Source organism: Homarus americanus, unplaced genomic scaffold, assembly GCF_018991925.1.
Source record: "Homarus americanus isolate GMGI-L3 unplaced genomic scaffold, GMGI_Hamer_2.0 scaffold24694, whole genome shotgun sequence".
NCBI classification, from domain to species: Eukaryota; Metazoa; Arthropoda; class Malacostraca; order Decapoda; family Nephropidae; genus Homarus; species Homarus americanus.
The window spans coordinates 9048565-9062841 of NW_024732780.1; the positions used below are offsets into that span (position 1 = coordinate 9048565).

The window sequence follows — 14277 nt, forward strand, 5'->3', positions numbered from 1 at the left end:
AGCGCTTAAAACGTTGAGGATGGAATCGTGTTATAGCCAACATTCGTATGCAAAAAATCGCGTTTTACAAACAGCGTTCCCCTATTCATCAACGCATTGACAAAACACGCATTGTAGCAGAAATAACTAACTGGTATGAGGGCTGTGACGTCATTCAAGACGGTGGCCAGCATTCAGCTTGCTGGATCTCGCGAAATTCACGATATTTTACACCAAATATAAGACTTAGTTACATTAGGTAGTGCTCGGGAAATTAAAAAACCTGAAATGAAATCGCGCAAAATATGAGATCTTACTGTACTGTAATATTTGTACTCTTCTCTGCTACCTTCATGAAAAGAATAGTGCATGTTGTAGTAAATGTTTTGTGAAATATATAGTAAAACAGTACAGGTACTGTACATTATTGTTTAATTTCTCTATGCCTTTTTTTTTTTACTTTATTTAAAAAATATTTACTACCACATGCACTATTCTTTTCATGAAGGTAGCAGAGAAGAGTACAAATATTACAGTATTGTAGTGATAAAGAACCATCCAGCCTTTTAAACTGTGTCAGGACCGTCCATCAGCCCCGTGCCATAATCATATCTTAGTTATGCTACAAGTCTTTACAGCTTCTTAAGGTTAATAGTGATGTATTTCATTACTCATACAGTCTTCATACATGAATTTAAATGTATATTATTTGCAGGGATGAGGCAAATGTACGACGAATGCACACTGCTGTTAAATTGAATGAAGTGATTGTGAACAAGTCTCACAATGCACAACTTGTCATCATTAACCTTCCTGGACCCCCCAAGACGTCAAGACCAGAATCAGAGAGTAACTACATGGAATTTTTGGAAGTTTTAACAGAAGGACTGGAGAGAGTGTTGATGGTGAGAGGTGGAGGTCGGGAAGTCATCACCATTTATTCATGAGTCAGTATTCAGTATATATATGTAATAGTTACTCTCTCTGTGGTGTCCAGCTGGTTCACAGGAGACCAGGATACTGAAGGAAGGTTTACAATGTCCGTAATCATGTGTAAAATACAGGATAAGAAACTGGGTGATGAACAGTAAATACATCATTTTCAATATCTCCTTTGTCTCCAAAAACATTTTACTCTATTATAGTTAATAATTTTTGTGAGATGTAGGCAGCAAATGCTTTTTTTAGTAATGTGTTGTTTAACAACAATAATGAATATTTATGGCAGCAAATGCTCTCTTGGTAATGTGTTGTTTTAATAACACAAGTCTGGAAATTTATGGTGCATTCTTGTGGTTTTCATAGTTAAAGTTAGGATGTAAGCAGTGGTCTCAAGACCAACAGTCAAGTTCCCTTAGTAGTCTTTGTACTAATATTAAGGAGACCTGAAAGGACTGTACAGTAGCTCTGATTGAAAGATTAGACAAAGAGAGAGATTTATATGAAATGGTTAATCTTATAGGGATATATGCTGTGTAATTTGATTTTTTTTTACTACAGTATTTTCAAGAAATGTAAAGACTGGATATTTATATTATATTTTATGATGCTTATTAGCTTTTCTTACTGTTTAAGTTTTGTTTTTCTTTTACACAATAGTGTTGGAAGGCACCTAATTATAATACTCGTTATGTCAACAAGTCCAGCACCCATACAAATAATATCGTGGGCATTTAAGCTTTACCTCCATTGAAATTTGAGCTGTAATGAAGGGAAATTGTAAACATATTTTTTTAAGCTTCGTCGCCTTTTTTTCCAAGTTTTGATACAGTTGAAGTTTAGGTGTCCATAAGAACACTCAGGAGTCAGGCTTTTATTAAACTATTTGGAATTTAGTATTTTGATAATTATTGTTTTTTCAGACTTGATGATGGTAATGAATGGCTGTTGTGGTAACATTTGTTGGTGTAAATCTTTACAGATAAAGACACTTATGGTAGCAGACAACTATCACCACCATCTGCTGCTTACAGTTTTTAAATTACCCCCAAAAAATACATGAAAGTTATAATGTTTCATAATTACTTTGTAATGCTCTTAAGATTCATCTTCAATTTCACCGAAACAAGAATTATGGGATAAATTAAAATTAACAGATGACTCTGCCATATTATTGTGCATCATTTGTTCAGCGGTCACGAACATCCTCAAGTGTAGGGCGAGAGACAACGTTCACATTGGCTTATTAATATTACTTGCTTACAGTAAAACATTTTAAACAGCTGAAGCACTACAGCACCAATATTATACAATGAATTGTTTTTCCATACAAGCCTTTTCCTGCTGTGGTAGAGGGTGACTAGGCAGCAGCTTATCTCCTGACTCTTCTCACCCAGCAGATACTGGTCTTGCCATGTATCACATACACTACATATATATAACACACGTTACATACATATATAACACACACATTACATATATATATATTTATAACAAACAGTTACAAACATCACTAACACACAGATGTACAAACACCATTATACTGTATACAGCTGGATAATTTGACTATCATAGAAATGAAGGATTTGTCTTTTCTCACACTTCAAGAAATAAAAACATACATCAGAATAATATACAATAGTATTCATTAATAAAGATCAGAATAGAATCGTATTTTAAGATAAATAACTGGGAGACAGCAGTAGCTATGTTTAAAGCCAAGTCAAACTAGAAAACGTGCGGCCCAAGACCAAAACATCAGTGATAAAAGGAGACCAATGGAGAGGTATATTTTGTACGCCCCAATATTCCCGTGTCGTGCTTCCATGAGTGACCAGCAACAAGTGATCTACCACCCACTCTCTCAACTTTTCAAATCAATATTGTTTTGGTGGCAAATATTTGTACATACAATAGAACCAAGTGTTTAAATTTAAAATATTTGAAGTAAATAAAAGATGTGAAGAGGAAGATGATACATAAACTTTATTCCCTCTGCCTTCTGCTCTTGTATTTTAAGTTCTGTGAAGATTTGGTCTACAGACGTCTCCTTGTTTTTAATATTTTATATCTTACAGATTGCAGCTCAGAGATTTTTTTGTGATCTGGTATGGCAGTCAGATACAGTAGGCAAAATCAAAGAAAATATCAAAGGATTAGTTATGGATGTGTAAAGCAATATGTTAGACTAGAATAAATCAGTTAAATTTAAGATATCATATACAGAATTTAAATTTAATGGAAGTTCCATAAAATGTAATATAATTTGTATTAAGTTCATTATACAGTATAATTTAATAATATACTTTGGAGGGTTCTGGCTCAGAGGGCAGAGTTGGGAACAGTTAATAAAGACCAAGGCACTTGACCAACACTCAGAGGCATGTACAGTATATTACACACCACCACAACTGTAATCTCTCTCGTTCACTTAAATCAGGAACAACAGTAAGGATACAATAATTTTTTCCACGTGAAAGAGAACCACCGCAGCTGAACATTTTTACGGCAGTTATGGAGTAAACACGAAGGAAGACGTGTATCTTCCCTTGACTGTGGGATAAAGATTACAAGAGTTCCATAAAACAATGTACAGTGTCTCTATAAAAGTGTTCCTGGTGCATCAGGTCGAGCACAAACACGAGTAACTATATCATTTACATGCTTATAGACGTACATGCTATATTAAATCAATCCTCTTGTTAACATTGGGTTTACTAACGCCAAGAGAAAAATTCTAACCTAATCTCCGATGGATCTACAGTAGAGTAATTTTCTACAGTATTTTGAAATTTGTAACTGATATTGACCTCAAACTGTGCCATAATTTGGTGTAATTAATAACATAACCAAGAAATGCATGAATTTATACTCTTAGTTTGGCTGGGATTACACTATGGACTATTTCCTGAAATTTTGTAAAGAGTACTGTACTGTAGACTGAAATTGTTAACACTAGCCAGTAACTGTACATTCATTACATAGGGCCTTTGTATTACACTGGCTAATTACTATGGGTATTATTAATGTTGTTTAACCAAAGTTGTGATCATAATACATCTAAATAGGCTGTGGATTATTTGGTATCATTAATCATGTAAAAAAAAATCATCTTCGTACTGACTCCATCAAATAACACTAATACAATATATCACAATCTCATGAGGTGTACTGTGTATACTTGAGGCAACATATGACTGTATCACATAACTTGGTAGACATGAGATACAACAACATAGAAAGTCATTATGAACACTAAAGACACAGTAACTTACATCCTAAATTTACAAATAAGATTGGTACGTAAATTTTTGTCAACCTGATTACTTTTAACAACTTGAAGTAATGGTTTATTATTCAGTACTTGGTTTAGTAGCAGAACACAAGAATGTTGCATACTTCTGACCAATTTTTAGTAAGGTAACAAGCACAGGTAATCTCCCACAGGTATAAGGAGTTAAAAATAATACCAGCTGTAATCTCTTCATACATGCATACCACACACAGATGTATAGTACATAAACTACAATGCCTTTATTATAACAAAAGTGCAAAGTTCAACAAAATATTCAAGATGTTGTAACGTCCTCACAACAACTCCTAATAGAGCCAGTATCCATCAAATTTAATTCTTTCTCTAATTTCCATGTACCGACAAATTATAATATCGTCAAGTTTACTCCAATTACGTATTTGTTATTGAAATGTAACAATTTTCAACGTTTATATTTGTATACTTTGTCTAAATTGATAATTACAATTTTCTTAACAATTTAAGGACCACTTAGTGAATGAGCTTCCATCCCAGTGACAGATTCAAAAACATTTTGCTCATATTATTTCTCACCGAGGTGTGTGGAATGTGTATTGATGTTAATCATCAAGTGTTTGTTCTTATAGGAATCAATTATAACAAGGCAATTATGATTTTCAGGTTGTACTTGCTTAAGAGTCTGTTTGAGATATTGCGAGAGAGAACTCTACCCTTACATTAGGTGGCGCTCGTAGAGATACTTTGTCGTACGAGAGAACGAGTTACTTTTCTATAGCCACCGGAAGTGTGAAAGGTTTTATGGCAACTTTATGGTGATGAGAGAAGTAGTACTACACTGCTTGTTGTGAGTAAATGGACAATCAGGCTTCACCAATTTTGGTTTTGATATGTCATTTGAGTAGATGACCTCTTATATACTAATTGTTTTTAGTAAATCCAGGGATGTGTCCTGAACTAAATAAAAATAATTATCTTTGGTGTTCATGTTTTGTAGCTGTAGAGATAGCTGTCCATTGATTCTGTTATTTTTTAATTATAATGGTGAGCCACATTTAAGCGCACCAACCAAGGCTCAATATTTCTGATGTTACATTGATGTTTCTCCTTTCAAAATTCATTGAAACAAGTGAACACCTAAAGATATTTGGGAACACTTCCCTGGATGGCACGACAATGTGACCTCAAGCATGAGTTTTGTTATCTGCATCGGTAATATTTTCTTGTCATCATTTAAGAGAGAGAGAGACACACTAATACATGATTCAGTACACAATGCATCACATAAATCTTACGTCTCATCATAAAACGGTAATACTTAAAACTACTGTACAGTACTATTATTTTTCAACTAACAACACAACATGTAGGTAATAAAGCCTATGTATGAGGTGATAATTTAAAAAATTTCTTGTATATGTATGATACTGTCCATAGACAACTGTTGGAAGTTTTTTGAAGAATACTATTTGTTGTTGGTACAAGTTAAATTACATTGAATATGTATTAGATTTTGATGAGCAAGTGTTAAAATGACTGGGGAAAGGAGAAGAATATGGTTAGTTTAAGTTGAATATTCAACTGGCTCAACTGTAGTCTGTGCAAACTCCTGAATGGGATTAGTACTGTTCCTAGGTACAGTTAGGTAGAATTTGATCTTTACTTCAATGGGATAGGTAATGCAGGACATAATCAAGTAAAACTGTATCATATATGGAAATGAATGATCGATCAGATCATATATTACAGTACATATGAGGACTCTTGTATTTATTTGTAATTTATTATATGTACTCCCATTAATTTCCATATTTAAAAATATATATTTATAAAATTCAATACTCCTCCAGCTCAAATAGACTGTTTTAGGAACACATAAGGCTATTGGTGGGAGTACCGGTACTTAGTAATTTATATCAGAATCAGTCCAATATGTCATTGTATTGCCCTCAACACAGCTGTTGCCAGATCCTCATCAACACACACTGGTACTTGTATTAATCACAATGGATAACTTTCCTCCAGAGGCTACACATTCAGGACAACTTATTGCTAACATTGTTTTACATGTATGTTAACACTACAGTAAAACCCTTTGCTAATTCACATTAACTCGGGCAGTCTTACGAGTCCCCCAGAATATATGAATTAACACCAGAGTAACTTACAGATAATTAACAATAATACTAAATAAGGCTCAACCTTCAGGTGATATTTTTATTACATAATAAACATGTGTCACATACAAGTAAATATTAAAGCACAGTACTATACAGGTATTAGTTAAAATGATTCTTGACAGGAACAAAATGGTTGCCAATACAGTACAGCAAACCTTTGTAATTTACATATGAAAGTTCCATCACTGTTGACAGAAAAACCCTGTTATCAGACCCTCACGGACCCTGAGTTGGTTACGGTACTTGGAAGTTTCCAGTATATACAACCACCAACACAGTACAGTATCAAAGTTGTTAAGCATTTATTGGTATTTTTTTACGTGTATTTGGCATAGACTGTATACTGCACATGCAAGTAGTTTTTGTTAAGTATAATTATCACATTTTTTATTATTCTTCAGTAAAAAATAATTGACACATTTTTATTAAGGTCACGAGACAATCGTGAAAAATTACACAAGTACTGGTATATTAATATTAATCCCATTCTTAGATATTAAAAAAAAAAAAGAATTCCTATTTCTAATTATGGATTCATGGGGTTTTACTGTAGTGTATAAGCTGCCTCTGAAACAAACTAAAAAAACAACTATAAAAATGAAACGTTTACTTGATGTGAACATATCATTGAAACTTGGCCTTATAACAGTTGCAAGTTATCCATTTAATTATGCAGAACAGTTAAAATATTTCTGAACAGCCAATGAGATTTCTAAGGGCCACATTGATGAGACATACACCAAACAATGTGCTTGGACTAACGCAACCACCAATTAACTAGTGTCAAATCACCATCATTATGTTATGTTCTCCAGTTAGTATCTGGATACCTCATCATTTAAAGAAAATGTGTCTGAATAGAGAAGATAGAATAAAAACAATGAATTTGTTCACATACAGTATGTTGACCTTGAAGTTCTGTATGAGTGAACTGTGTGATATATTTGTCTCAAAACCTTAGGGTGAGGATAATGAGCTTGTGGCCAGTATTATTGATAATGTCTGGTCAGAACACCCATAGAAGTAACTATGAAGGCTTTAACTGGTTATGTCAAGTGTAATGTGAGGCAGTGTGTGTGTGTGGTTGTTGTGCAGAACGAAAGGGAACCTCAGATGTATGAGGCTGATAAAATATCATGACTTACTACTGCTAGTGATAGACATATGGCTGGAGATTGTTTGGTGTTTCACATTTCACTATTAAGCAGCTCAAAAAAAATCCTTAAAATAAAACTATTATACAAATGAATAAATGAACTATATACCTTCACATCTAACGATTTCATTACTTATCTAAATATACTATCTACATTTACTGTATTCTGACAGGTGATATAAAAATTCCTTTCCAAACTTGACATTGTCACATATTGTAGTGTTAAAGAGACTTGGCAGTCATCATTGGCACCACAAAACAATTCATCATTGTAATATAAAGGAATCAAAAGTGTTAACAAAAATAGGAGAGAGGGAATCAAGATTCAGCAATGTTTTCTTGAGTTACAACATCCTAATAATACAGATGTTCTGAATCTCATGTGTAAACACTGTAGTACTGTAAATCTAGATACAGGGACACCTTGAACTAGGGTGAGCTGCCCTTCTTAAAGTGACCTATTTTGTTTTTCTAATACATAACTTACACACTTCTCTAGTTTGATCTTATAACTACACACTGCTTAGCAAAGTATAATTTATCAGGTATTTGTTTGTCCTTTTAATTCCATTCATACTTTCTTGTCATTCTCAGCATTAATTTCACTATCTTAATTATATATTCATCAAAATTACCTCTGTCTTGGCATTCAGAAATATTTGATAATTTATTCATCCATTACTGAAAACCAAGTAGAGGTGCTCTCAGAAACTGTACTAAATCTGTTACCACAAAACACTGAAGATAAATGGTGCGAGTGTGTAGACCTATGCCAATGTGGGGGTGGAAAACAGGTACTGTATATATATAGAGAGACACAGTATAAGGGTGAGTTATACAGTTTGTTGTTCCTAATATGCTACAAGCTGGTTACTTGTCATGTTTAGGCCTTGTATTAAGTTGTCTCTTATGTATAGAAGGCCATCACCCAGTACAAGAAAATCTGAGACACCATCTGTTTCACTATGTAATCTCTTTGTTAAATTCTAGTGCTGTGAGTCATATAAGGTCATCTGGAACTAATATGTATTATTTTGTGTAACTATTTTATTTCTAGACCATGAATAAAGAATAAGTCATATGTCTGAACTTACTAGCAGTAGTTTTTGTGTAATTCTGTGGCAGTTGGTACTGATAGTATACTTTGAAGTGTATTCTAATTCTATCTAGAATATTTATTTTTAGATACCAGATAAAGTTAGCTATTATCAAATGAAATAACTTATCCTTAATCATTGTATTTATCAACATTTCATCTCTCATTTATACACCACCATGTTTTTATTATTGTAACTTGTTCTGTGCAGACCTACAACACTGAGGCTTGGTCAGTGCTTCAACATGCTCAATTCTGGAGTCCTAATTCTGAAGTTTGGGGAGATGAGACCATTCAATGTCACAATACAGAGACTGAAGAGAAGGTTAAGGGACATACAGAGTGTATCATTTATACTTGTTATCAACCCACATCTTTTTCTTATCAATAAAAACTCATAATATGAACAACATAATTTAGAACACACTTTCCTCCTGATTGCAATTTTATGACGTTACTTTAAAGATAAAATTACAACAAAAATCAAATTAGCTACAGAGTGTAAGAGTTTCTAGACTAAAGGAGTCTGGCTGAGCCTTTACAGTGTAAGAGAATTTATTTCTTCAAACAACTCTTACATATATAGTCTTATGATATTGAGTAAAGTGCCTAATCTCTTTAAATTAATTAGTTTCCCCTTCCTTATTACAATAATTAATTACAGACAATTTAGATTCTTTGAACCCCATTTGACAAAGGATTTTATAAAGGCACTTTGAACCATAACACCTGCAACACAGTATACATTAGTTGGCTGGGCACTTAACTCTACAAAAGCCCAGTTCATGTTCAATAAAGGCTGAAAGTATATCTTAATACATATAACAATACATTTAGCATTAAACCACAAAAGATATTCTTGTCACTTTGCTCACTGCTTATCAAACTGTATCAAATAATTCTTTTAAAAGTTCAGTTGATGTCAGATTCATTTTTTGTGTATGAAAAATATCACTCAAGCTCAAGGTGATTTTCTTTTTCTTCTCACACAAAGAAATTAAACTAATGTTATCTACACACACACACATTACCCTGGTATTAAACATTGTGCCATCTAAATATATACACAAAATGTTCATCCTTAATCTATAAGGAAATAATGGAGATTCTTCAACCCAACATCATTATTGTGCACTCCATGCAATAAAAATATTTGCAGTGTTGTTATGCATGGATGTTGCTTCAGTGCTCAATATTCTTCTATCTATCCATAACTAAAGAATGAACACTAGTGTACTAAGCTTTGGCCAAGCCTCTGAGGGTTGTCTTATGGTCTGTGATGTCATCCGTGAGAAGAAATTAATAGTCATCCACATTTCATAAAAAATAACTCATCAGTCTTAATATTTCTCATCCTGTAAAGCTTGTGATTCACTAGTTATATTCCTTGTAAATGACTACGTATATTAATCAAAAGAGCAAATTATTTTGTTGCATATAATATAATACTGTACAAGAACAACCAGATGGTACTAACACTTGGTCTTATGTACTTAAATCTTTAGCACATGACACTGGGAACGAGGTATTGAAGTAATTTGACTAATTTATAATAAAATTTACATGCAACAAAAATAGATTCCTCATTGTTGACTCTTAGGCTGTAATTAGCAACCTTGTAGTGTCATTACCTTGTGAACATTAAAAATGCATCTCTATCAAAGTTCTGGCACTGTACTGGCAGTTTATCCCCCCCGCCCCGCCCCCAAAACAAAAATCTTCCACGTTAGAAGCAGAGTTCCCTGCAGAGTCCATTGATTACTACCATATATCTCTTGCTGGAGACTTAACATCAATGCTCTTAATACTTGACAAAGAATTCTGCATGTTTCTTTGGCCATCGTGAAAGTGAAGCTATCATCTTTGTAATACTGAATAAGTATAAAGTTGCTAAAATGTAAAAAAAAAAAAAAAAAAAATATAAAATTATACTTGTATACAGTATAGTATAATATGACTAGCCCCTGATACCATCTTTCAAAGAGAAACTTTACTTTTAGACATGCTTACACAAGAGCACTCAATTCCTTAGGGGGAAAAAAAATTATGAAATCCCCTAAAGTTCATAAAATCTAATTGCGGTTTAACCTTTGATGGATATGCATATTCAACGTCCAACACAGTACAGTAATTACAACCCTTCACTAATGCCACATTTGTTGTGCCCCTTTTTACACCTGACTGGGCTCGTCTATTCACTTTCATGTTTTATGGCCAAACTGTATTAAATGTAGAAACATTTTTGCCATAATGTACATGAAACCTAATATGACAAGGTCGGTGAGTGGTGTCTAGAACTCCTGATGAACGCCAAATATTTCCTAGGGCTCACTTATGATCAGTACAGAACAAGCTAACTACTGAAGCTTTATGGTTGAAGACTTCTCCAACTTAACTCAATATTGTTGATTTGGAATAATATATATATATATATATATATATATATATATATATATATATATATATATATATATATATATATATATATATATATATATATATATATATATATATATATATATATATATATATATAAATGTGTGTCAATCTTGTGATATATTAAACTGAGAAAAATAAGTTATTTCATTATAAAACAGCGTCTCACTCCTGCAGGGGAGACAAGTACTGTACAGTTGAAGAGTCTTCACACCAACCTTCAATAGGACTAATGCCACTCCTTTTGCAACCATACCATTGTTAACCCAAAATATAATTCAGATATGAGAGATGTTAGGATAGCAAACTTTCAGTCACAAACAAAAGCAATGGAACAAGATGATTCTCTTCCTGATGGCATAAGGGGCAGCACACTGACCTTCAAGAGTGGTATCATCTTGTGATTATTTTTGGCCCCATGTATTGTCTCAAGAAAGTATAGTGAAAGCACAAATTGAAGATTATTATGGTCTTGTTTTGTTGGTAGGATAAAAGGCTTCATTTAATCTATGGAATTTGTCAATTTGCTCTTAAAAGTCTAGTACAGTACTGTGTGTTTTATTACTTACCATTACATGAGCCAAGTTCTGCTTGCTTCTTCTTGTATGTGTACTTGCACACTGGCTGTAAGAAAATTTTATACTTAGTTTTAACTAATGTGCACCATTCTATACTAGAATATACAAATTATTATTAATTTATGATGTAAATACATCATTACAATTTATGATTTAATCTGTAATGCAGCTTTGAACTGATTCCATAAATCTTTATTTAGCTACATGACAAAAACCTGAAAATTTGGATTATTCATCTTGGAAATTTTACAAGATTACAAATTTTGACTACTGATAAATATCAATTTTCCTAAAGTAAACTGTACAGTACCACCTCTGGTACAGTACTGCACAGTACATTATATCATCTGTGATACTGTTAAAAATTCCAATTATATTAGAGACTGAGACAAGGACTTAATGAGCAGTTTCAAGAAATTATCATTAAGGTTGAGCTTGACTAGTGTTTCTGTAAGCTCATCTTAATGAAACTCTTTATCAGTAGTACAGCACAGTATTGTTCACAGCGTGCAAGACTATAAATGTTGTCTTCTGTCTTACCACAAAATGAAGCCAATTTGTTGAATATAGATATTTCTAGTAGAATTTAATTTTGTTCTGTGATTATTTAAAAAAGTTGGTTGTTCAGTGATGTGTATGTGCCAGTAGATTTACACAGTGAAAGATATTACTTTAACCATTTACTTTATACAGTATATTTGTCAGACAATGGGCAGTGTCATTATTCTTTTAATTATTTGGGTAGACCATTGGTTTGTTAACCTCATTACAAATTACTGAAATGAAAATTATCCTACTGTAGTATCTCTTATGATTGAGGCCCAATGTACTTGTTTTTCTTTACTGTCCTTTCACTGGCTTTTTAGGTGTAAAGAGCTCTACGTTTCTGTGTTGAGAGTATAGTAAATGGCTGTTAGTAAACACCTCTTTCACTAACCTCATATACACCCAAAGTCAATAGCTTAAACACAAGCAGTGGTAACACACTGGTCTGTGGCTTGACCAACATCGGTGTATCTACAGTTAGCTAACTACAAAATCCATCATTAAACAATACGCTGACCAATCCATGTCCAGCCCTATGATTTAGACACGTTTCAAGTAGAAATTCCAATTACAGGTATCTGTCAGGAATTGTGCGACAGGTACCAAGATTTTATTTACAATATAGAGAGACATTCAAATAAAAATCTATAAAATGGATCGATCTCATTCAGTAAGCAATGGGAACTTATAACCCTTAATAACTAGAAGTTTTATGTTCATGTGCTGCAGAACATGACACAATGTTACAGGTATCATTTATAATGTACGGTACAGAACAACTTACAACCATAACTATACCTGTTCACTGGTTTTAGAATACTGTATCACATTCAATAGGGATCAAGAACTTGGAACCTATGATTGAAGCCTTACAGAATGACAAGCTCCAGGCATGGTTACCGGAATGGACACTGAAATTCATTGTTTCAAATGCAAAATGATGTTCATGTTGTAATAGCAATAAGGAAGGGCACCTTTTACCGGCAGAGAGAATAAATCTGGAGGTTTATGGTGTCGCTGAATTAAAGTTCTTGGACCACAGTGAGGTGAACCTTGCTAATAAACTACTGTACAGAAGTTGAAATAATAGAGACCCTATACATACCTAGACTGTCTGTCTCTAATTAGAATTTTCAAAAGATGAAGCCCTGAGACACAGCTCCACCATCAAGAGCATAATACTGCAGTCAGTTTAATGCGATGTTATACATAGAAGGGTGTTCCTGAAGCTGACCGAGATGGGTCGCTCTGAGGCCCACTGGATTGCTTTTGCTATGGCCTCAAGGTGATGCTATTCAACACTTCACAAGTTACAATGTAGGTGACCTTGTAACTGACTTACTATTACAAACTACTATGCTAACAACATTGCAAATCACCCATAGTACTGTATTCAAAATCAGGGTCGGCTGATTTAAACCAAATGGTTAAAATGGATTAAAAACTTTTAATCTGCCTTTTTGTGGGGGGGGGGGGGTTTAATTTTTTTCTTCCGTTTTTACAGTATTACTGTACACTACTTACAGATGGTTTTAATGATTTATAAGAGATTTGGAGAAGCATATGATAGGGTGAACAGAAAAGCATTATGGGAGGTATTACAAGTGTAAGGAGTGGGAGGAAGGTTATTAAATGCAGTAAAAGCAGGGGTTAATCCAGGAATATCAAAAGGGTCTAAGAAGTTTTGGGTGGGGAAACATGAGTGCAGCGACTATGCCCCTCAGAAATATTTTGGAAAACTGACCAATGTCATGGGCATTTTGAAGTAATTTTTAAGTCGTGTGCACTTGATATTAGGAGATATTCTGAAATCAATAGTAATTACTTTTTACTATACAAATACACCCGAGTACAATACTGCATTAAAGAAAAAGTATGACAAATTTCTGATGAAAAGGGGAGTCTGGACCCCCAAGGCCCCCCTGGATCTGCCCTTGGAGCTGTGTTGGGTTAAGTTAGGTTAAAGGCAGCGTCACACTGGACACTCCTCCAAACGTGTTGCCCGCTGACCTGACTGCCCAGCAAGCAGTAGGATTTCAGCCATTGCTAGAAATGGACAATGGTTTGGCTGGCAGGGTTAGTGGTCAAATGAGCTT

At 33.7% G+C, this 14277-nt stretch overlaps 1 protein-coding gene across 6 annotated transcripts in view; it reads left to right on the forward strand.

Moving 5' to 3' along the window:
* The window catches only part of LOC121869077 (solute carrier family 12 member 6-like), a 149071-nt gene extending 136515 nt beyond the window's left edge, over positions 1-12556 (forward strand). For all 6 annotated transcript variants that reach the window (XM_042370210.1, XM_042370209.1, XM_042370211.1 and 3 more), the window contains one exon: positions 695-12556. In XM_042370210.1, coding sequence (XP_042226144.1) covers positions 695-926 — 232 coding nt within the window. In that variant the 3' untranslated portion in view covers positions 927-12556. The remainder of the gene's footprint in view (positions 1-694) is intronic.
* The last annotated feature ends 1721 nt before the right edge of the window (positions 12557-14277 follow it).